Source organism: Haematobia irritans, chromosome 5 (genome assembly GCF_050003625.1).
Source record: "Haematobia irritans isolate KBUSLIRL chromosome 5, ASM5000362v1, whole genome shotgun sequence".
NCBI classification, from domain to species: Eukaryota; Metazoa; Arthropoda; class Insecta; order Diptera; family Muscidae; genus Haematobia; species Haematobia irritans.
The window spans coordinates 157,097,640-157,119,410 of record NC_134401.1 but is presented as its reverse complement, the minus strand read 5'-3'; the positions used below and the strand labels follow the sequence as shown (position 1 = coordinate 157,119,410).

General features: G+C 31.9%; 1 protein-coding gene, 1 long non-coding RNA gene and 1 pseudogene across 3 annotated transcripts; all 3 read right to left on the bottom strand.

The window, feature by feature from the left end:
• Nucleotides 1-334: 334 nt before the first annotated feature.
• On the bottom strand, nucleotides 335-12,094 carry Rif1 (Rap1 interacting factor 1). The gene is made up of 7 exons (XM_075309032.1): nucleotides 11,862-12,094; nucleotides 10,854-11,738; nucleotides 9,180-10,778; nucleotides 8,980-9,103; nucleotides 8,396-8,832; nucleotides 7,848-8,329; nucleotides 335-1,798 (listed from the first exon to the last, which is right to left on the bottom strand). Exons 1-7 carry the CDS (start codon nucleotides 11,949-11,951, stop codon nucleotides 859-861), a joined length of 4,557 nt encoding a protein of 1,518 aa, XP_075165147.1. The 5' UTR covers nucleotides 11,952-12,094; the 3' UTR covers nucleotides 335-858.
• Nucleotides 12,095-12,766: 672 nt separating this feature from the next.
• LOC142238421 (uncharacterized) lies at nucleotides 12,767-19,769 on the bottom strand. 2 transcript variants are annotated; one of them, XR_012722723.1, is made up of 2 exons: nucleotides 19,667-19,769; nucleotides 12,767-13,079 (listed from the first exon to the last, which is right to left on the bottom strand). It is a non-coding gene; the product is annotated as an uncharacterized LOC142238421 (long non-coding RNA). The 2 variants fall into 2 exon arrangements; XR_012722722.1 differs by lacking the exon at nucleotides 19,667-19,769 and adding an exon at nucleotides 15,007-16,326.
• Nucleotides 18,098-19,681, bottom strand: LOC142238420 (cytochrome b5-like; annotated as a pseudogene).
• Nucleotides 19,770-21,771: the final 2,002 nt, after the last annotated feature.

The following is a 21,771-nucleotide window of genomic DNA, read 5'->3' as shown; positions in this document are numbered from 1 at the left end:
CGTCATCGAAAATTATAAGGGAAAATTATTTTTCTGAAAGGGCCTGTTCGAAAGCGAAATAGTTTACCGCCATTGATAAAAATTTTACATAAATCAAGGTGAGCATAATTTCACTAGCCCATGGGGGCAGTAAGAAATTTGACATTTGTTGAAAATTCTTGACATTTATCACATGTCTTGAATATTTTGATTATATCAAAACAAATAAAAAGTAGTTTTACTAGTTAAAGAAATGAGTACAGAAAACTAGCAATTTTTTCTCATCATGAAAAAATTCACAATGTAAAAACAAAATCAACTTAAGTTCCTTCAACTAAAATAAAACAAAAATAAATGAAATTAAGTACTAAACTATTTAAAAATTTATTCGAAAATAAAACCCTCGATAACTTTATCAATATAATAATGTTGTTTTTGTTATTGTTGTTGATGTTATAACATTGTAATCTTATTAACATAGTGTATTTTCTCTTTTTTGTTTTTGTGTTTCTTTTCATAACATTAACCAATATATTTATAATTATACAAAAACGTTTTTTTTGTTGCTTTTTTCTACTTGTATATATATGTATGAATGCAATATGTATGTTATACATATACAATGTACAAAATAAAATAGTAAATAAATTATTAAACGATGTTTTGTTATGTATGTTTTTTTTTTTTTGTTTAAAATATAACATAAAAAATGTAAAAGGGTGCATGGTTGGGGGGGGGGTGTGCAAAGTGTCTATGCATATAAAGGATAATAATAATAATGATAAAAATTAATAATAATAAAAAAAAATATTTTTGTTGTACATTACAAATTTCGATGGTTTTTGTTTGCTTCCATTTGATTTGTTTTGCTTTGTAAATTTATAAATTTGAAGATGAATCGACTGCCGATTCTGAGACCATGGTTAAATGTTCTCCCCCTTTTCGGCCAGTGCGAGCTAACATTAACACATTTATCAACTCCAATATGTGTTCATCTGTAAATTGACATTGTTTCAAAATATTCTCAATAAAATCAAAACGTTCCACATCGTTTTTGCTGTGTTTCAAAATATCAGGTAATTGTTGCAATAGATTATTGCGACATCCCGAATTGATTTTCGATTTGGCGCAAATGTAATCGATAACCGAATTCAAATTCAAACGATCACATACAACGGAAGACAAGTTCTCTTGCACAGCATGATCGAGAAAATCTTTCGAATGATTTTCCGATAAAGTTTCCAAAACATTGATTTTAATTTTGGGATGTGTCTCCATAGCATTGGAGAGGAATTTCGCTAAAATCCGAGATGATTTCAATTCGGGTGAACTTTCTTGGGCAAAATATTTTTCCAGAATTGTATCCAGTGAACATTGTTCCAAAACCATATTCATGGCCATATCTAAATTAAGTTCTTGAGGTTCTGGATGCTGGCAATGGGACGACATCAGTGTGTCACTATGTGTGGCAGCTGTTGTTGCATTTGTGACGGTATCAGTTGCCATTGTACTTGTTGTAGATTGTGGAGGTAATGTGTCATCTGCTGTTGTATTACGGCTATCATTCCATTTCAATGATGATAAACTCTCCTCCATTACACTGTCTGTAGATTTATTGGCCGCACTTACACTGATGTTAGTTGAACAAGATGGCATGGCTGCAGCAACATTCGTTTGAGCTTGTGTAGAACTTTTATCTGTGGCCGTGGCATTAGTATCAGAAGGATGATTAAACTTCTCAATTTCAATAAGGCTATCCAATTTACTGCGTCTACGCAAAACATGTTTGGCCTCTGAAACTTTGTCCATTATCAAGCACCTAAGAGAATTGAATGAAATTAATAGTTTTCTTTGTTTTTGCATAAAGCCTTAATAGTGTTTCAAAGATAATGAAGAATTGTATATACAAATGTACATTAGGGTTAGTCAACTTTTGTCACTGACCACATTAGGGTTTAAAGCGACTGAATAACATATTAGAAAAAAAATTAATTTACGAAAAAATTAAAAAAAAAATTATATATGCGTAAATAATCATAAAGTAGCTGGCCATGGAAATCTAATGTTACGCTGTTCCCACAATAAATCATAATCGTATTTTTCAATATAGGCGTCGGAAACACAGTTGGTAGAATTCTACCAAAAATTGTAGATTTATAGAAATACAATTTTGACAAAATTTTCTATAGAAATAAAATTTTGACAAAATTTTCTATAGAAATAAAATTTTAAGAAAATTTTCTATAGAAATACAATTTTGAAAAATTTTTCTATGGAAATAAAATTTTGAGAAAATTTTCTATAGAAATAAAATTTTGAGAAAATTTTCTATAGAAATAAAATTTTGAGAAAATTTTCTATAGAAATAAAATTTTGAGAAAATTTTCTATAGAAATAAAATGTTGAGAAAATTTTCTATAGAAATAAAATTTTGAGAAAATTTTCTATAGAAATAAAATTTTGAGAAAATTTTCTATAGAAATAAAATTTTGAGAAAATTTTCTATAGAAATAAAGTTTTGAGAAAATTTTCTATAGAAATAAAGTTTTGAGAAAATTTTCTATAGAAATAAAATTTTGACAAAATTTTCTAGAGAAATAAAATGTTGACAAAATTTTCTATAGAAATAAAATGTTGTCAAAATTTTCTATAGAAATAAAATTTTGACAAAATTTTCTATAGAAATAAAATTTTGACAAAATTTTCTATAGAAATAAAATTTTGACAAAATTTTTCTATAGAAATAAAATTTTGACAAAATTTTCTATAGAAATAAAATTTTGACAAAATTTTCTATAGAAATAAAATTTTGACAAAATTTTCTATAGAAATAAAATTTTAACAAAATTTTCATTAGAAATAAAATTTTGACAAAATTTTCTATAGAAATAAAATTTTGACAAAATTTTCTATAGAAATAAAATTTTGACAAAATTTTCTATAGAAATAAAATTTTGACAAAAATTTTTATAGAAATAAAATTTTGACAAAATTTTCTATAGAAATAAAATTTTGACAAAATTTTCTATAGAAATAAAATTTTGACAAAATTTTCTATAGAAATAAAAATTTGACAAAATTTTCAATATAAATAAAAATTTTACAAAAGTTTTGACAAAATTTTCTATAGAAATAAAAATTTGACAAAATGTTCTATATAAATAAAAATCTTGACAAAATTTTATATAGAAATCAAGTTTTGACGAATTTTTGTGTGGAAATAAAATTTTGACAAAATTTTCTATAGAAATAAAATTTTGAAAAAAAGAAATAAACATTTTGACAAAATTTCTATAGAAATAAAAATGTGGACAAAATTTTCTATAGAAATAAAATTTATAAAAAAAAAAATTTCAATAGAATAAAATTTTGACAAAATTTTCTATAGAAATAAAATTTTGACAAAATTTTCTGTAGGAAATTTTGACAAAATTTTCTATAGAAATAAAATTTGGACAAAATTTTCTATAGAAATAAAATTTTGAGAAAATTTTCAATAGAAATAAAATTTTGACAAATTTTTTTATAGAAATAAAATAAACCGTACATGAATTAAAAAAAAAAAAAAAAAAAAAAAAAAAAAAACAATATTAGGAACCTACATATATGGGTCCTAGTGGATGATCCTTCCCACCTAAAAATACGTTAGCTAACCATATAAAATCATAATTTTTTAACATAGCCGTTAGAAAGAGAGATCTTGGTCCTTTAAATGCTTAATCTTCCCGCCTTCAAAAATCTGTTTTATTATAAAGAAGTAAATTTATGTTATTACATTAACGGCTATCGAGATATCGAAATTTTAAGTCAAATCAAATCTTTTTTTATGTTAAGTTAATAACAACCCTAATATGCCAAAGACTTTACCAAATTTCAACATAACTTTGTTTATATAAGTGATTTACATTTTGTATTTTGGCATGTATTCTTGGTAAACTCATTCAGCGTTAAGATGTGATTTTTTCTTCGAAGACTCATATGCGCATTTTGGTTCGAATTCTTGTCACGTGCTACCAGTTTTGTTTTAGAAAGCAACGCCGACAACTAATTACTACATAAATATAAAGTGATATTAACAGGGATATCTTTTATGCTGGTATCCATCGTAAGTCGGTTTTAATTGGCATCTATTTAATTCGATGAATAAATATGTATACGGGTAAAAAAAGCAAATAACAGTAATCTATGGGAAAATTTCTCTTCAATATTTCGGTATCGTAAATACAATCTACTACCGAAGTGGTAGAATATATAGTATAAACCAAGCAAGACCTTCGAACAAAATAGCAAAGTTCATACAGAAAATAATTGTTTGGAACAAATTAATCAAATTAAAAAAAATCTATAAAAATCTGTTGAAAAACAGATACTTTTACGATTAACCTCCGTTAGAGCAGAGTTAGCTAACCAGTCGACTCAGGATATCGAAAATTAATTTATGTTCCAAAATTAATTTTAAAATGTTGTGTTCCTAACTAAGTTTAAGTCGACTTTTGAAAATTTTTTTAATTCTATCAATCTACTTATGGGATTTTTATCATCTATCCAAACCGATGAATCGACTTGATTCTGACCAAATCTGAGTATTGATACTGACTAAAATTGATGAAAAAAATCATAAAACAGACATTTAATTGAAATGAAAAATGGGACTTCGAGAGTATGTGTATAGGATATCTAATAATTTTCTTGGCTTATAAAAGAAATTTTAGATTTTCAAAAAATAAATTCCAAAAACCTTGTACGATTTATTGATTTGGCAGAAAAATTTCTTATTACATTAAATCGGCACAAAAAATGGTCTAGCCTAGTTACTATAAATCTTACGAAACCCCATTCGAAAGAAATATTTGAGTTTTTGGGTTATTTGAAAATCGGCACAAAAAAAGAGTCTACCCTAGTTCCTGTAAATCATAAGAAACCCAATACGAAAGAAAAACCGTAATCGCAAACTCCATAAGGAAGGCTAAGACCACATCGAAATTGCCAGAAGGCGATGTAATATCACCCTTGCTATGGGTATTGATAGTAAACGAGGTTTTCATTGGGCTGAGTAGCAAAGGCACCAGCGGGTGGCGTACGCGGAAGACATCGTAATATTAGTATCAGGAAAATTCCTGGATACGTTTTCATATGTCTTGAGTGAGACTTTACAGTATCTTTCAGACTGGACTCTTAAAGTCTGGATGCGGATTGGGTGTGAACCTTGAAAAAAAATAGAGCTGGTACTCTTCGCTAGAAGAAGAAAGATCATTGGATACAAAGCTTCTGAATTTCAAGGAACAAAGTTGAATCTCTCGAAATCAATAAGATATTTGGATGTTTTCTTGGACTGTAAACTGAACTGGATGGAAAATACCGCAGACCGCATAAAGAAGGCCTATGCGACATTATACTCTTACCAAAAATTAGTCACGGAACGATGGGGAATGCAACCTTCAATTTTTAATTGGCTTTATACTGCGGTTGGCTACATATAGCTGTCACATTTGGTGGAAAATTAATAGGATAAATAGAACTGCAATTATTTATATGCAAAAGTATTTAAAATGTTGATTTAAGTAACTGTATAAGGCCTTTGTAAGGCTTAGTTACATATGAAAATAAATTAAATTAAATTAAAAGTTGTCATCCTTCACAACCTAACCTAGCCTAATCATCCGGTCCTTTCTCTTCAATATTTTCTATCTCAATCACGGTTGCCACTCTAGCTCTACCAAAATTTGGAGAAACTTTTACCAAAAAACTACCAAACAAAAAAATTATATTTCTATAGAAAATTTTGTCCAAATTTTATTTCTATAGAAAATTGTGTCCAAATTTTATTACATAGAAAATTTTGTCCAAATTTTATTTCTATAGAAAATTTTGTCCAAATTTTATTTCTATAGAAAATTTTCTGAAAATTTTATTTCTATAGAAAATTTTGTCCAAATTATATTTCTATAGAAAATTTTGTCCAAATTTTATTTCTATAGAAAAATTTTGTCCAAATTTTATTTCTATAGAAAACTTTGTCAACATTTTATTTCTATAGAAAATTTTGTCAAAATTTTATTTCTATGGAAAATGTTGTCCAAATTTTATTTCTATAGAAAAATTTTGTCCAATTTTTATTTCTATAGAAAATTTTTGTTCAAATTCTATTTCAATAGAAAATTTTGTCAAATTTTATTTCTATAGAAAATTTTGTCAAAATTTTATTTCTATAGAAAATTTTGTCAAAATTTTATTTCTATAGAAAATTTTGTCAAAATTTTATTTCTATAGAAAATTTTGTCAAAATTTTATTTCTATAGAAAATTTTGTCAAAATTTTATTTCTATAGAAAATTTTGTCAAAATTTTATTTCTATAAAAAATTTCTCTTTAAAATTATATCTATAGAAAATTTTCTCAAAATTTTATTTCTATAGAAAATTTTGTCCAAATTTTATTTCTATAGAAAATTTTCTCTAAACTTTATTTCTATAAAAAATTTTGTCAATATTTTATTTCTATAGAAAATTTTTTCAAAATTTCATTTCTATAGAAAATTTGACAAAAATTTTTTTCTATAGAAAATTTTATCAAAATTTGATTTCTATAAAAAATTTTGTCAAAATTTTATTTCTTTAAAATTTTTTGTAAAAATTTTTATTTCTTTTTTTCAAAATTTTATTTCTATAGAAAATTTTCTCAAAAATTTATTTCTATAGAAAACTTTGTCAAAATTGTATTTCTATAGAAAATTTTGTCAAAATTTTATTTCTATAAAAAATTTTGTCAAATTTTTATTTCTATAGAAAATTTTGTCAAAATTTTATTTCTATAGAAAATTTTGTCAAAATTTTATTTCTATAGAAAATTTTCTCAAAAATTTATTTCTATAGGAAATGTTGTCCAAATTTTATTTCTATAGAATATTTTATCAAAATTTTATTTCTATAGAAAATTTTTTCAAAATTTTATTTCTATAGAAAATTTTGTCAAAATTTTATTTTTATAGAAAAATTTGTCAATGTTTTATTTCTATAGAAATTTTTGTCAAAATTTTATTTCTATAGAAAATTTTGTCAAAATTTTATTTCTATAGAAAATTTTGTCAAAGTTTTATTTCTATAGAAAATTTTGTTCAAATTTTATTTCTATAGAAAATTTTGTCAAAATTTCATTTCTTTAGAAAATTTTCTCTAAATTTTATTTCTATAGAAAATGTTGTCCAAATTTTATTTCTATAGAAAATTTTGTCCAAATTTTATTTCTAAAGAAAATGCCCTAAAAAATAGTTTTTCTTCCTCAACAACCGAATACCAAATTCATGGGCCACCCCAAAACAAATGCAGTTCTCCATTTGGAGAAATTTTAATTGCAAAAGTAATAATTTTGTACAGTGTTTAGCACGGCCATACAAACTCTACCTCGAATTCGAATCAATTTGAGATTTCCTATTTTTGAAAGTTCATTTTGTTTCTATAAGAATACAATGGTTTTTAAAAATGAATATTTTTTAAAATTTTGGCTTGCAAATTCATTCACATTCTACAAATGTTTTTACTTTTTTGTGGACCCATTGTGTGTACGTTCAAACAAAAAAAAAAGCAACTAAATCCATGACCTAGCTACAGCTAGATGTCCTTAAATCATAAAAAGGCCATTTAATTTTACAATATGTATTAGAAATAAAATGCCTGTAGAGCAAAGGTTATCATTGTCGATTACCTAACCTTCTAGAAAAATAAAAATATCAGATTTCAACTCAAACTTAATCTTATGCATTGGCTACAAACAAATGTTTCATAAACAAATGTTCATAATTTTTTTAATACATGAACGCATTTTGTTACATGTATGCAATTAAATACAAATCTATGTAGAAGTCAAGCTTACCTCTTGGGTTTAGTTTTTGTCTCTTCAGCATCCCTCAAATATTCTTTTGTAACCGACACTGGTGGATCATGAAAACTCACACGTTTACGCTTAAAGGCCGGAGATTCAAATGATAGATCCTCAATGCTATCATTTCGTAATTTCCGTTTTAAAATACTTGCCGAGGGACTGGCCGTCGGTGAGGGTAAACGCTTTGAGAATACCAAAAAATCTTTATGCTGAACTGGGGTCGATGTCTGATCAGTGCCGGTTAATTCCATAAGCTCAGTGGCGGGATTACGATGTTGTGAAGGTGTTGAAACCGATGCGGAGGCTTGGCCCGAGGTCGATGTAGAAGAGGATGCTGTGGCTGATATATCTACTTTCTTATTACGTATCATATTTATCAATTGTGCACCTCGACCAGTAAGGTGGGCTGAGGGTTTAGGTCTTAATGTTGGGCTACTACTGTTATTAGTAAGTTTACGATCAGGAGGAGACGACTATAAAAAAAACAAGCAAAAACATATTAGTCCATTACTTAGTAGTGATCATGTGTATTTACTTACCAAGGGTGTAAATCTAGTGGAAGTCTTTTTTGGTGAAACTTCTTTAGTTTGTAAAATCTCTGTTATGGCATTTGTGTTTGATTTAGTGTTGAGATCAATTATTAGTTCATTTGAAAGAATTTCAACTGTATTGTCGGCTTTCTTAGAAGCCTCATCCTTTTTATTGGTATCAGTAGTCACACTATTGGAAACCTTGGCAGTGGTCATCTTTTTTTCACCGTCTTGGGTCTGACGTACTGTATTCATTTGAGTCTCTGTGGCAATTTCTGTTGGTGGTAAAGATTCCACAATTGTTGGTGGTAATTGGGTTTCCTGTTGTTCCATGAGAATATTTTCCTTATCTTTTTCTGTTAGAGGAGTCTCATGATCATCAAATATATCTTCTGTATTAATGGTTGCAGTCGTGACATTTTTGTTTGCAGCACTTTTGCTAGGGCCTAAAAAAATATTTTTTGGGAGAGTTATTCCACTAGACTAATCAAGTTGTTTCTTTCAGTGTACATAATGTGGTGTGTGCATATCTTATCTAATGCTTGCATGTAACAAAAAAACTAAATAATAATAATAAAGAAGGCCACACATACTTGATACATTCTCCATTTGATGGTGGTGTGGTTTGTCTGCAACACTTGATTTTGATTTTTCGCCTGAGGTTTCTTCGGCTTTTTTGTTATCGTTCTTGGTGCGTAGACCAGAGCGACGAGTTTGCTGGCAGAGGAAAAAAATAATAATTATTTTGCTTTGTTGATAATAAACCATAGCCAATGAAAATTGTATTAATTACCCTTCTAATTATGCTGTCCTCTATCGAGCTCATTTTTTCTTTAGGCTCTTCCTCTGTGGTAGTGGCTAGTATAGACCGTTTGGAGTTGCGAGTACTGCGAGTCATTTCCTGTTCAGATTTTTTATCCTCTTCTTGTTGTTGCTGCTGCTCCCTGGGGGTACCTTGAACTTTAGTTTGATTTCGCAAAGAGGTCTTTTTGCTAACTGGAGTACTCATAGAAGATTTTTCCATCTCGCTAGGTCTTTCCACCACTATGGGCTCTGATTCTTCTATAACCTCCTCCGATTGTTGACCTTCCAAGACTATTTCGGACTTATCTTTTTGAGCTATTACAATTTTCTTGGGCGTCCAAGGTTTTAGAGAAGTTTCTTGCGATTGGCTCATATCATTATAGAGAGCTGGTATATCTGCCTTTTCGGCCATTTTCTCCTTTTGCCTTTCGGTCAGTTTATCTGGATTCAAACTCCATACAGATGGTATGACAATGAACACATCGCTATTTCCTTTAACCACTTCTTTCACTTGCTGGAAGGATTCTTTGTTTAGCAATGACCGTAATTTGTCCACTACGTAACGCTTCCATTCATCAAGAAATTTATTATCCACTGAGCAAGTGGAGCCCTTTGCATTGAGAGCCACAACTGCTGACAATACTGCCTTGATGTGCTCAAACATTGCAGAGGCCTCGGTACTTTTGAAACCCACCAAAGCATTGCGTAAAGTGTTCAGGCATGCCTCCAAGGGCTTCTTAGGCAATTGTTGCTTTAATATTTCCTGCATCAAAGCGAAAAATTCATGGTGTTGGAGACTGTCCTTTTCACATTCCAATTTCATAACGGCCATGGCATAGGCATCGAATATTTCGCCAAATGAGGACTCCTCGTGGCGTATCTTCGGTAGGTCCTTTAGTACCCCTCCTACCTTACTAATAAAAGGACGCCGATCTGGAGCATTCTGTCCAGCATTGATTAGTTGTCTCCACAGGGAACAAAAGCCAGTATCAAATCCACTTGTTGACTTGGAACCTGCAAAGCCCACACATACCTGAACCGGCCAAAGTATCCATCGCTCCATTAGTAAAGCATTTTCTCTAACCCTAACGTCCAAAGCATTTTCCTTTAGGTGTTTCAAAAGACCTTGTGACACATTGCGCCATATGATCAATTTCGTTTCGAATGCCTCGAAATCTTCATCGTCTTTTAAAAGGAATATTTGGCCCATCATTATCGAAAGCGACCGCCATTTAATGCGACCCGACTCATGGGCCTCCAAGGAGAACACCTTATCCACACAACGTTGCAGTATAGCTGGCGGTACTATAGATCGTGCCGATATGAAGAGTTGGGTAAATGAATTCAAAACCTTTGGATATAATTCCGAATCATCAAAAGTTTTCTTGGCCACCAAACCTTCGGCGGCCAAAGTATTGATGGCTATGATAACAGTGCGCGGGCTTTTGTTTTGCATCTTTTGTATGGCTGTGCACACATGTATGGTTAAGGGGGCAATGTCCTTGCGGAAAGTCATTTGTAGAAGTTGTCGTAGTAATTGTTGGAACAGGTGTTGTTCTCCCACGTCGGCATCAGCGGATTCATTAACCTAAAAAACAAACAAACATAAAACAATAGCAGCTCAGCGGGGGGTGGTTACGAAGAATATTTGCTTTACACTTACCATTAGTTGAATGGACTCTAAGGCTGCACAAGCAACCGAGGACCAATGTTTTTCCAAAATACTATTTTCCAATATAGCCGAAGGGGATTCCATAGCTTCGAGTTTGTGGTCTCTCAAACAACGATCCAAAAATTCACTTTTTTCACTTGACAGCAACTTGGCCATACATGGTATTGCTAATTCTCTGACAACTTCATATTGCTTAGCAGCACTAATCATCTGTTTTGTATTGGATATCCCACCAAAGCAAAACTGGAGAAATGGTTCTACAACACTCTCAAAGTTATCACCCAATTTTGAACCAAAACGTGTCAATAAATACCACCACACCCTTAATTTAACCTCAGCAGCCTGGGCAGATTTTGACTGAGAACTCTTTAGGGGAATACAAATCAATTTCAAACGTTTGGGCGATGATAGTTCATCGTATTTGGCAAAGATTTCAATTAACAAACGCCAACACAGAAATGATTCTGCCCTTATGGTATTGTCAGTGCTACGAAAACCCAATTCTACTATAGCCAAAAATGCATTAATCGTACTTGCCCCCTTCAACAGTTCTTTGTCAAGTATACGTATCATGTAACCCCACACCCTATGCCAGTGAGGATTACGTTCCTCTCTCAACTTGTGAATCTTTGGAGCCTGTACACTGGCCAAAGAGGCCTTAAGCGCTGGCCATTCTTTGCTGTTGTGTATCTTTTGAACATCCATAGAGGCTAGACCCTGTTCAAAGGCTTCCACAGCCTTTGTCTGTATGGCACGATCTGTATCGAACATCAAGGCCAATATGTCCGACAACCAGAACTGTATCATTTCATCACTTACAATTTTGCTACCCACTAAACCCGTTGTTTTACAGGTGCTCGTCAATAAATCCAACATCTACATATCGAGAAAAAAGAAAGAAAAACGCAATGGATCAATAGAAAAAAACGGTAAGTTTAGCCCATAGCGAAATAAAGAAACGTAGAAAGAAAAGTGGCACAAATGGTCATGGTGACGTACACTGCAATATAAATGTCGCTGATTATTCTTGAGAATTTCTTTTGATGAGCAATAAACTCCATAATAAGCTTGACTCAATTCCGTTTCCATTTTGTTTTTCTGTATTTTTGTGTAAAATTTTGTACTTTAAGGTGTCTTTTATTGAATCGAACGATGTAAAATTCTTATTTTTTACAGCAACTGCTCTTCTTCTCTTTCTTCTGTGACAACTCTGTAACCGTCAAAGCGCGCCAATTTACTAGTAAAAATAGCCAAACAGAGTTGCCACGGCAAGGGAAAAAGCTAAAAAGCCCGCGTAAAAACATCTGATTGTCAGTGTTGTATAAAATACAATGGTAAACAAAGTGCATTTAGGCGATTGTTGATGAGCTCCCACTAAAAGGTTCCATCGATGCCAGATTTATTATTATTATGAATATCAACAATTTATTACTATTAAATAATAAAATTAATAAGACAAAATTTTAAGGCAGGTTTTAAGGCTCGAAATGAACGAACCATTTAAAAATACTCATAGATATCTCACGATTTTCGACCTTTGGGCATGTCAAATTTATCCCTGCCAGCATTTCAAAGTTCGATCGCTACCACAGACTCGTAAATGACATAAAAAACATGATCTGATAAGAAGGTGGCATCGCTGAAACAGCCCTTCCAACATTTTTTGAATTTGACGGCGCTTCTGAGAATCCGCACCACGTCGAAAACAATCGTATACGACATCCAAAAACTCGTCGGAAAAGCTCCATCACTATTGAGAAGTTGTACCACGCCAAGTTACTACAAAAAAGTATCGTATGAGTGCAATTATTAGGTGCCTTTTTTGATAAATTTAGATCGACGCCAATAGGAGCCCCTTCAAACTATCAGGAAAAGTGAATTTTAAGGTAGTTGTAAAAGAATCATTGTGGTCAAGTAAACACGATTGTTTTGATGTTTATTAATTTGATTATACATTTATAAATTCTTATAAATATAACATTTATACAACTATCACATCACATTTTTTTTGCATTAATAAAATAATAGGGCTGTTTTCTTTTTGCACTGGATAGAACTTTTGTATGGCAATCGTTGCACTGGTGTTCTATCCAGTGCAACTATCAGTGCAAGTCGCACCAGAGTCACCATTATATGCGAATTTTGTAGTTGTCAAAATATGAATTGGCAACTAACTAAAATACTGGGGAGGAACACATCTCAAGTGAATGTCACATACTGAAAAGAAGAAGAAACAAAAGCAAATGTAAATAAACAAAACAGAAGTATTTGTTTAAATTTTGTTTCACTTCAACAAAAACAGGAATATGTATCGAATTATGTAGAAATATCTAGTGGCCCAACTTTAAATGTAGCGTCTCTAACAACTTCCAATAAAGGAACTCTCACGGAAGTGACGATTTCATTTGGACATTTCGTCAAAGGCCTTCTCTGTATTTCGTGAGACTCACAATAATTATGGAGTTCGAAAAAATTTAACCGCGCCTTAAATTTTTACAAAAACACCTTAAATGGCATGAGAATCAGTGAAATGTGTTTTATTTTCCTACAAATCAAAGTTTAAATTGCATGGCTCGGGTGGTGGAAGTTTAGTACGAAGGTCCAAAGAAAAGTCTTAATCCAAGAAATAAAAACAGTTCCTTCAATAATGGTGGGGGTAATATTATGGTCTGGGGGTCGTTTTTTGGACATGTTATGGCTCCGATTTATAGAGTATAGAGGGCACTATGCTTTTGGAAATCTTCAAAAACAGTTTGTCCCATGTAATATTACCATAACAATCACGGGAAATACCGTCTACATGGATTATTCAGTGCGATCATGATCTCCAGCACTCGTATAGTGTGCTAAAACAACTTATTTCTAATGAAAAAGTGTGTGTACTTGTACTCTATGTTTCGAATTCAGGCCAATGTCGTTCCTATGTTTAAAAACAAAATAATGTATTATACCCTTCATTGTGGACCAAATTCATTGATACCATCTCAAGTTTGTTGCGAGCTATATAAAGGTTGATATTCACATATGCATGAATTTGAATCTGCACCGATTTAGACAAAATTGTATACACTTCAACAAAATCTATGTACTTAATATTTGAATCTAACTTTATGGGACGAAACATAATTTTAGTCAAAAATAAAAAAAATAATAATAATAAGAAAATCTGAAGTCTGGCGGGGCAGACTATAATATACACAACTTTGTATTTAGATCCACATTTTGATAAAATCTCAATCCTTCAATTTTGTTTAGTGCTTTTTATAAAGGTTTATGTTGCTATTTACCTCACTCGATTTGGACAATGTATATTGTAATACTTCTATAAAGAGTGCGACGCAGGGTATACATTTTTAGGCAATTTCGCAAAATTGAATTTATAATCGGTCGAAAGATTTATATTAGAGGTTTTTTAAGAATCAGTGACCATCAGCACGAAATAACATTATATGAAAATTTACTATAGAAATACATTTTCAATAAATATGCTAAATTTTGAGAAAATTTTCTATAGAAATAAAATTTTGACAAATTTTTCTATAGAAAAACAAGTAAGGAAAGTCTATAGTCGGACAGGGCCGACTATATTATACCCTGCACCACTTTGTGATCTACATTTTCGACACCATCTGAATTCGTTCAAATTTTTTGAGTGGTATATATAAAGATTTATGTTCCCATATACATGCATTTAAATATGAACCGACAATATATTTAAGACCAAAATTCTATTGACTTAAAATTTATGTCGGCTAATGCCCTGGGGTGGAACACAATGTTAGTAAAAAACAAGTAAGTAAAGTCTAAAGTCGGGCTGGGCCGACTATATTATACCCTTCACCACTATGTATACCAACATTTGTGTTACCACCTTAACTACTTCAAATTTGCTGGGAGCTATGCAAAGGTTTGCATTTCCAGATACAAGTACTTATAATGAAGAGAATATTTGTACAAAAACACTAGAATTAAAATCGGCTATCACCATGGGATGAAACACAATGTTAGTAAAAAATATGGGAAATATGAAGCGAGAGAAATTTTAATGCAAGTGTACAAAAGGACATTTATGATTTATCAGGCGATACATATGTATACCAAATATAGGAAAATTTTAGTAATATTTGCAATTTTTGCTACTCACCAGTGGCGATTTTAAAAGGATATTGGTAGATCTCGCCAAGATATGTGGTCAAGTGTGGGTTGTAACATATTATTTGGTCAAGTCGAGCGACTTGGAGCCTTATTTAAAAATCAACTGTTCTGTGGAAATTCTGGCACTACAGGATATGACTAAGATATGAGGAAATCATCACAGAGTTTTGTCTAAAGTGTGGGAATTTTGGTCATATTTGTAATAACTGGAAACACGAATATATGGGGGTTTTATCTAAATCTGAACCAAATCAGATCAAACTTAACACACTTAAATATCTAAAATATTAAAGATTTTAACCAAATTCAACACACATAACGACACCTAAATCTGAATCGATTTCAATCAAATTTACCAAGCATTGCTAGAATGTTAATTCTACTCTCTGTGCAAAACTTCACGAAAATCGGTAGTAAACTTTGGCCTCTGTTGTCATATGAGTCTAAATCGGACGAAAGATATATATCGGTGCTATATCTAAATATGAACCGATTTCAATCAAATTTTGCACTCGTGACTATATGGCCAAGCGTTATGTTTGAGCAAAATTTCAACCAAATCAGGGTAAAACTCAGGCTGAATCCATATAAGTGCATATCGGACGAAAGATATATATGGAAGCTATATCTAAATCTGAACCGATTTCAATAAAATTTGGCACATTTGACTATACTACCAATTGTACTCCTAGTGCAAAATTTCTACCAAATTTGGGTTAAAATCTGGCTTCTAGGGCCGTATAAGTGGACGAAAGATATATATGGGAGCTATATCTAAATCTGAACCGATTTCTTCCAAAATCAATAGGGTTCTATTCTGACCCAAAACACATACTTGTGCCAAATTTGAAGTCGATTGGGCTTAAATTGCGACCTAGACTTTGATTACAAAAATGTGTTCACGGACAGACGGACATGGCTATATCGACTCAGGAGCCCACCCTAAGCATTTTTGCCAAAGACACCATGTGTCTATCTCGTCTCCTTCTGGGTGTTGCAAACATATGCACTAACTTATAATACCCTGTTCAACAGTGTGGCGCAGGGTATAAAAATTTTATAAATTATTGTTCATTAGGCCGTGAAGTACAAAAATATAACAGCAGACATCTACTGCTGTTTTTAGCAGACCTTTTCTATGAGTATACTGGAAGTCGAGTCTGAATTTGGAAAATAAAGTTGTTAACTCGTTTTAAAGGATTTTAATAGCATATAGAGAACAAAAGCTGAAAAAATGAAAACTTAAAATTCGCTTCCTAGAAAGAAGTACACAAAACCGAAATTTAAAAAAAAATGTGTCTTAAAAATATCCTTACTAGTATTCTCCGCTTCTTTGGCTCGGATTTAAAAAAAAAAGGAAAAAAAAGGAAAAAGTAAATTTTTAAAGTAAAGACAAAATCTTTGTAACAGGACATGCCTTTTTTTGAGTGTATACTGCATAATTTTCATAAATAAGGAAATTCGGTTCATCTCCCAAACCTATACCAATGATACCCTTGCTTATGTTTACTAATTCGCATGGGGTGGTTTAGGGTATGATATAGTCGGCCCCGCCCAATACCGATATGGACCAATTTTTGTATGGTTGTTAGAAACCACATACTAACACCACGTACCAAATTTCAACCGGATCGGATGAATTTTGCCCCTCCAAGAGTCTCCGAAGGTCAAATCTGGGGATCGGTTTATATGGGGGCTATACGTAAAGTAATGCGATATGGCCCTTTTCCAATAAGATACGACCTATATCAATAACAACTTCTTGTGCCAAGTTTCAAGTCAATAGCTTGTTTCGAACGGAAGTTGGCGTGATTTCAACAGACGGACCGACCATCATCGGGTCGTATTTTTTCCAAAATGAGGCCGGTCAGGCAGTTACTGTGAATGGTGTTCGCTATCGTAAGATGATAACGAACTTTGTATGGCCCGAATTTGCCCCACAGCTAACGAAACAATGGCTCTTTTGCGCAACAAATTTAATGTCCGTGTTGTCTCACGTAATGGCAATGTTAATTGACCGCCAAGATCATGTGATTTGACACCGTTGGACTTTTTTCTTTGTGGTTATTTGAAAGAAAAGGTGTACGTCGATAAGCCAGCAACAATTCAATAGCTAAAGGACGAGATAATTCGGCACATTAACGGCATAGAACCTCAATTATGCCCCAGCGTCATCGAAAATTTGGACCATCGGATGGAGGTGTGCCACCGAGGTCGCGGCGTCTATTTGGCCTATAGTTTGTTCCATACATAATTGAGTAATACGAATATATCATAATAAAATAAAATTACAATAATGTCCTAAATAGTTTGTGTTTTATTCAAAATCAACATCGGCCCTTGAAAATTTAACCACCCTATTCTTTATGGGGTCTTAGAGCAATTTTTCGATATGTTACAAACCGAATGGCAAACTTAAAAAACCACCATCTTATGGTGGAGGGTATAAAAATAGCATTTGGAATAGTATATAATAATAAAATTGCCTTCTTCATCATTATTTAGAAAATATTCACCAAGACAGTATGATTTTGGTTTGGATTTTGCGGTAAAATTTAAAATTTTCATGAATTTTTTAGATATTTACGCTTCATTTGTGTATAATTTTTCTATTCTTTAGTTAACCCTCTAATGCCCAATCCCGCCTTTAGGCGGGCTTCAATAAATAAGGAAGCTTTTAGTAAAACACACCTTAACACAATAAAAATGGGTAAAATAAAAAGAAAACAGTTGGAACTGTTCAAGAGGCTTTGCAGCATATACTGAATTTTACCTATAAAATTTTCTTGTTTAGTTTTCTTGCTTTTGTGTCGTTAACATTAAATATTTATTCAGATGGCCAAAAAATTGGGGCATTAGAGGGTTAATTATACAAACATAATCCAAAAATGAATAAAGTTAAGTTAATTTGCTTAAGAAATAATAATTCCGATAACTAAAATAAACCTATTTTTTTTAATGGTTACATTTTCTTAATAAATTTTAAAATAATAAAAACTTTTGTCTTACACTTTTCGACATTTTTTATTTTCACGGCGAAAGCTTAGGGAAACCTTGAAAATAAAAAATTTAAAAACAAGTGTAATGAAACTTAGTTTTTATTGATGGAACCATGAACGCCTAAATGTTTTTTAACATATTTAAAAATTTTGAAAGAAAATCTTCACTCCAGCGCCTCTAAAATGGGATTTCGTGATAAAGACTCCTTGTTCCAACAAGCAAACACCTCAAACACACGGCCTGGGATGTGAAAATATGGCTCCTTCACAACACTAAATATCTCAAAACGCAACCACAAAGCCCAGGTAGCAACCCCATTGAAAACTAGGATCTCATTTGGAACCGTGGATCGGACAAAACCAAATTTCATCTTGGACAGCCCTTAAAAGAAGTGTTACAAGAAGAATGGGGCAAAATCTCTCAAGAAACGTTTTGATGCCAAGACGACTGGAAGCCATTTGCGCTAACAAAGGGTACTATTCCAAATACTAAGTGGACCAAAATAATGTCTCATACAATGTGATTACTGATACGACGAATACTTTTGTGAGCTTTTTTTGTAGTTTTTTGATTTAATGATTAAAAATAATACAATAAAATTAATTTCACGATTTTTGTTTACGTTTTGCTGATATGTATATCCATGGAAACATTTTAATAAAACTTTTTCATATAAATGTTAAGCGGTTTGCGATTTCAAGATATTAAAATGAATATTTTTGTGAGTCACTGTATATGTTTTGTTTTTGTTTTTTGTATGACTTGCTTTATGGTCTAAAACAGCAAGAAATCCCTTTCTCAACTAAATATACAAATAAACTTGCGATATTTGTTTGTGGCTGGTGGTGGTGATGTTTTTCTCTGCCTACAATTATTGGTATTTCGTTCCAAAGAAAAACTCATAAACCAAGGTGGCTATTAAACCCAAGACAAAAGGCATCAGCCATGACTTCATTACAATTCCTCGTTCTTTTGCTCAGTATTCCATGTGGGTTCGGATTTTTCTGGAACATTTGTACGCTCTTCAGCAACTAGTTAACCGATTTTGTATTGTTGCATCATTTCACGGGCATATGAACTGTGACCAACTTCTTCGAAATTTTCTGTAGCATCTTTACCAGCTTGTTCGATCAAGACTTCTTCACCACCAGGATGCTCATTGAGAAAAGGGGTCACGTCATACACGTTGTTGTGGATTATGAACCAATTCTTTTCTTTTGTAATATTTTTGGCAACTTCGGCGTGGGTAAATTATTTTACATTTTGCGATGACATGGTGTTTAATTAAATAATTTGTGATATTAAGTTGAATTATATTTCCTGTATATTCTCTCCCTCTTGTGATGGCTGGCCGAAGTCTGTAATTCTACGTTAACTAGGCTTTTGTGATTTTGATGCAATTGGCATATCCATTTCTATACCACACATGCTTGTGTGGTATAGCCACTTGTAAATCCACCACTTGAACAAATTCCCATATTTCCACGCGTTTGGTTGATAAACATGACGCACTGAATCTGTTTCCACGCACGTAGCTGTTGCCAGCAGTCATTTGTTTTTGAAAGGCAAGCAGCAAATCCTTTAAAATTAATAATCACTCTTTCGTTTTTGGTACACTTATTTCTATAAATTGATTATTAAATATATACCCCCTATTTTTATTTGTAAACAATAACTTTGATTTTGACATTTGACGACCAAGTGTTGCCAATCAAAATCGAAATTTGAACTGAAATTTTTTTTGCGTTTTATTTTAGCACTGGTTATCAGTACAAAAAGAAAACAGCCCTAATGATGTTGAGTTACAAGTTGCAAGTCACATGTTGCAGCGTCCATCAGCCAGTGCTTTTATTCTCGATGAAAAATATTTGAAAAACTATCGCTTTATTCCATTTGGAAAGTCAACAATTGTTGTTACCTTTCACAAATTTAAGCGATGTTTTCAACACTTCATTATCGTTTTTATTTAAATAAATTACAAGAAGCTAGTTGCGCTTGGTGTTTCACAAAATATAAAATGGCTCTAGTAACAATAGTGATGGCAAAATACTTTCATGTACATTGCATACTTTTTCATACGCTTCCCCCATCACAGTTGGCGATTTTTGCAGTGTCACTTACTAGTCTGTGGTAGCGATGCGGATAAAATGGAATTGTTGGCTGGGAGATAACTAAAATCTTTTTATGAAATTATTCTCCAAACGTCATTTTGGCGTTTTATTATTTTAAGATTACGGGGCCGTCCGCAAACAATATCTTTTTAACTTTAGTGCAAAGGACATATACAGCCTGTTTCAGTATGTCGATCGAGCTATATCGATCGGTTGAAATGGATGCAAACAGCTGAATTTATAACCAAAAATCAGCCGTTTTTACGCATTTCGCTCGATCGACAGAACTCGTTCGACATACAGAAACAGGCTGATACCCTGCCAGCATTTCAACGTTCCATTTCATCCTCATCGCTATCACAGACTCGTAAGTGACACTGCAACTATCGCCAACTGTGATGGGGTAAATATATCAAAAAGTACAAAACGTACATGGAAGTATTTTGCCATCACTATTGTTACAAGAGCCATTTTATATTTTGTGAAACACCAAGCACAACTAGCTTCTTATATTTTATTTAAATAAAAATGATAATGAAGTGCTAAAAACATAGTTATTTCGCTTAAAATTGTGAAAGGTATATTGGTGAACAATTTTTGACTTTCCAAATGGAATAAAGTGATAGTTTTTCAATTATTTTTCCAGACACGCTGCCTCCATTGGGAATAAAAGCACTGGCTGATAGACGCTACAACATGTAACTTGCAACTTGTAACTCAACATCAATCTTTTATTAATGCATAAAAATATGTTAAATGTGATGTGATAGTCGTATAAATGTTATATTTATGAGAATTTATAAATGTTCAATAAAATTAATAATCATTTAAACAATCGGGTTTTACTTGACCACAATGATTCTTTTACAACTATCTTAAAATTCACTTTTTCTGATTGTTTGAAGGGGCTCTTATTAGCGTCGTTCTAAATTTATTAAAAAAGGCACCTAATAATTGCACTCATGCGATACTTTTTTGTAGTAACTTGGCGTGGTACAACTTCTCAATAGTGACGGCGCTTTTCCGAGGAGTTTTGGATATCGTATACGACTGTTTTCGACGTAGTGGGGATTCTCAGAAGCGCCCCCAAATTCAAAAAATGTTGGCAGGGTAGTTATTACACCTAATATTGTGGAATTTATATTGGTAAACATTTTTCGACATTCCAAATAGAATAACGTGTTATTTGTCCAGGAATCCTGCCTCGATCATACAGAAATTCATTCTCTGACAGATACCGACACCATCATTAGCTCCGTTCGAGAACCCGATAATGTTTGATAATTATCACAATTTTTTACTGAAAGTCTTTTGTTTACTCCAAAAAGCCAGCAAAAAAGAGCCAGGGTGACATCAATTTTGATATTTTAGAAATAGAGAAGTTGCAAGATTTTGCTGGAAAATTTTAATTTTTAGTAAAAACTTGCAAGAGTTAGCACATAATTACCAGCTGTTTTATAATCATAAACAAATCGTACGTGCAATATATTTCAGTGTCATTTAGAAGTTAGAAAAATATGAACATTTTTGTTTCTTTAATTGATTTAAAAGCTGAAAACTGGTTCATGGTACCGGATGACGTTCGCGTTTTTTCCTGCTTATTTTAGCAAAGAGAGTACAATCCATTTTTAGTCTCTACCAAG

Bases quoted from the DNA above. Each gene is read 5' to 3' on its own strand.
- Rif1 (XM_075309032.1), bottom strand. From the start codon at position 11,951: ATGGAAACGGAATTGAGTCAAGCTTATTATGGAGTTTATTGCTCATCA. The intron at 8,330-8,395 runs GTAAGTAAATAC...TTTTTTTTATAG, and splicing joins CCACTAGATTTACACCCTTG to TCGTCTCCTCCTGATCGTAA. The intron at 1,799-7,847 runs GTAAGCTTGACT...CAATTCTCTTAG, and splicing joins ACAAAAACTAAACCCAAGAG to GTGCTTGATAATGGACAAAG.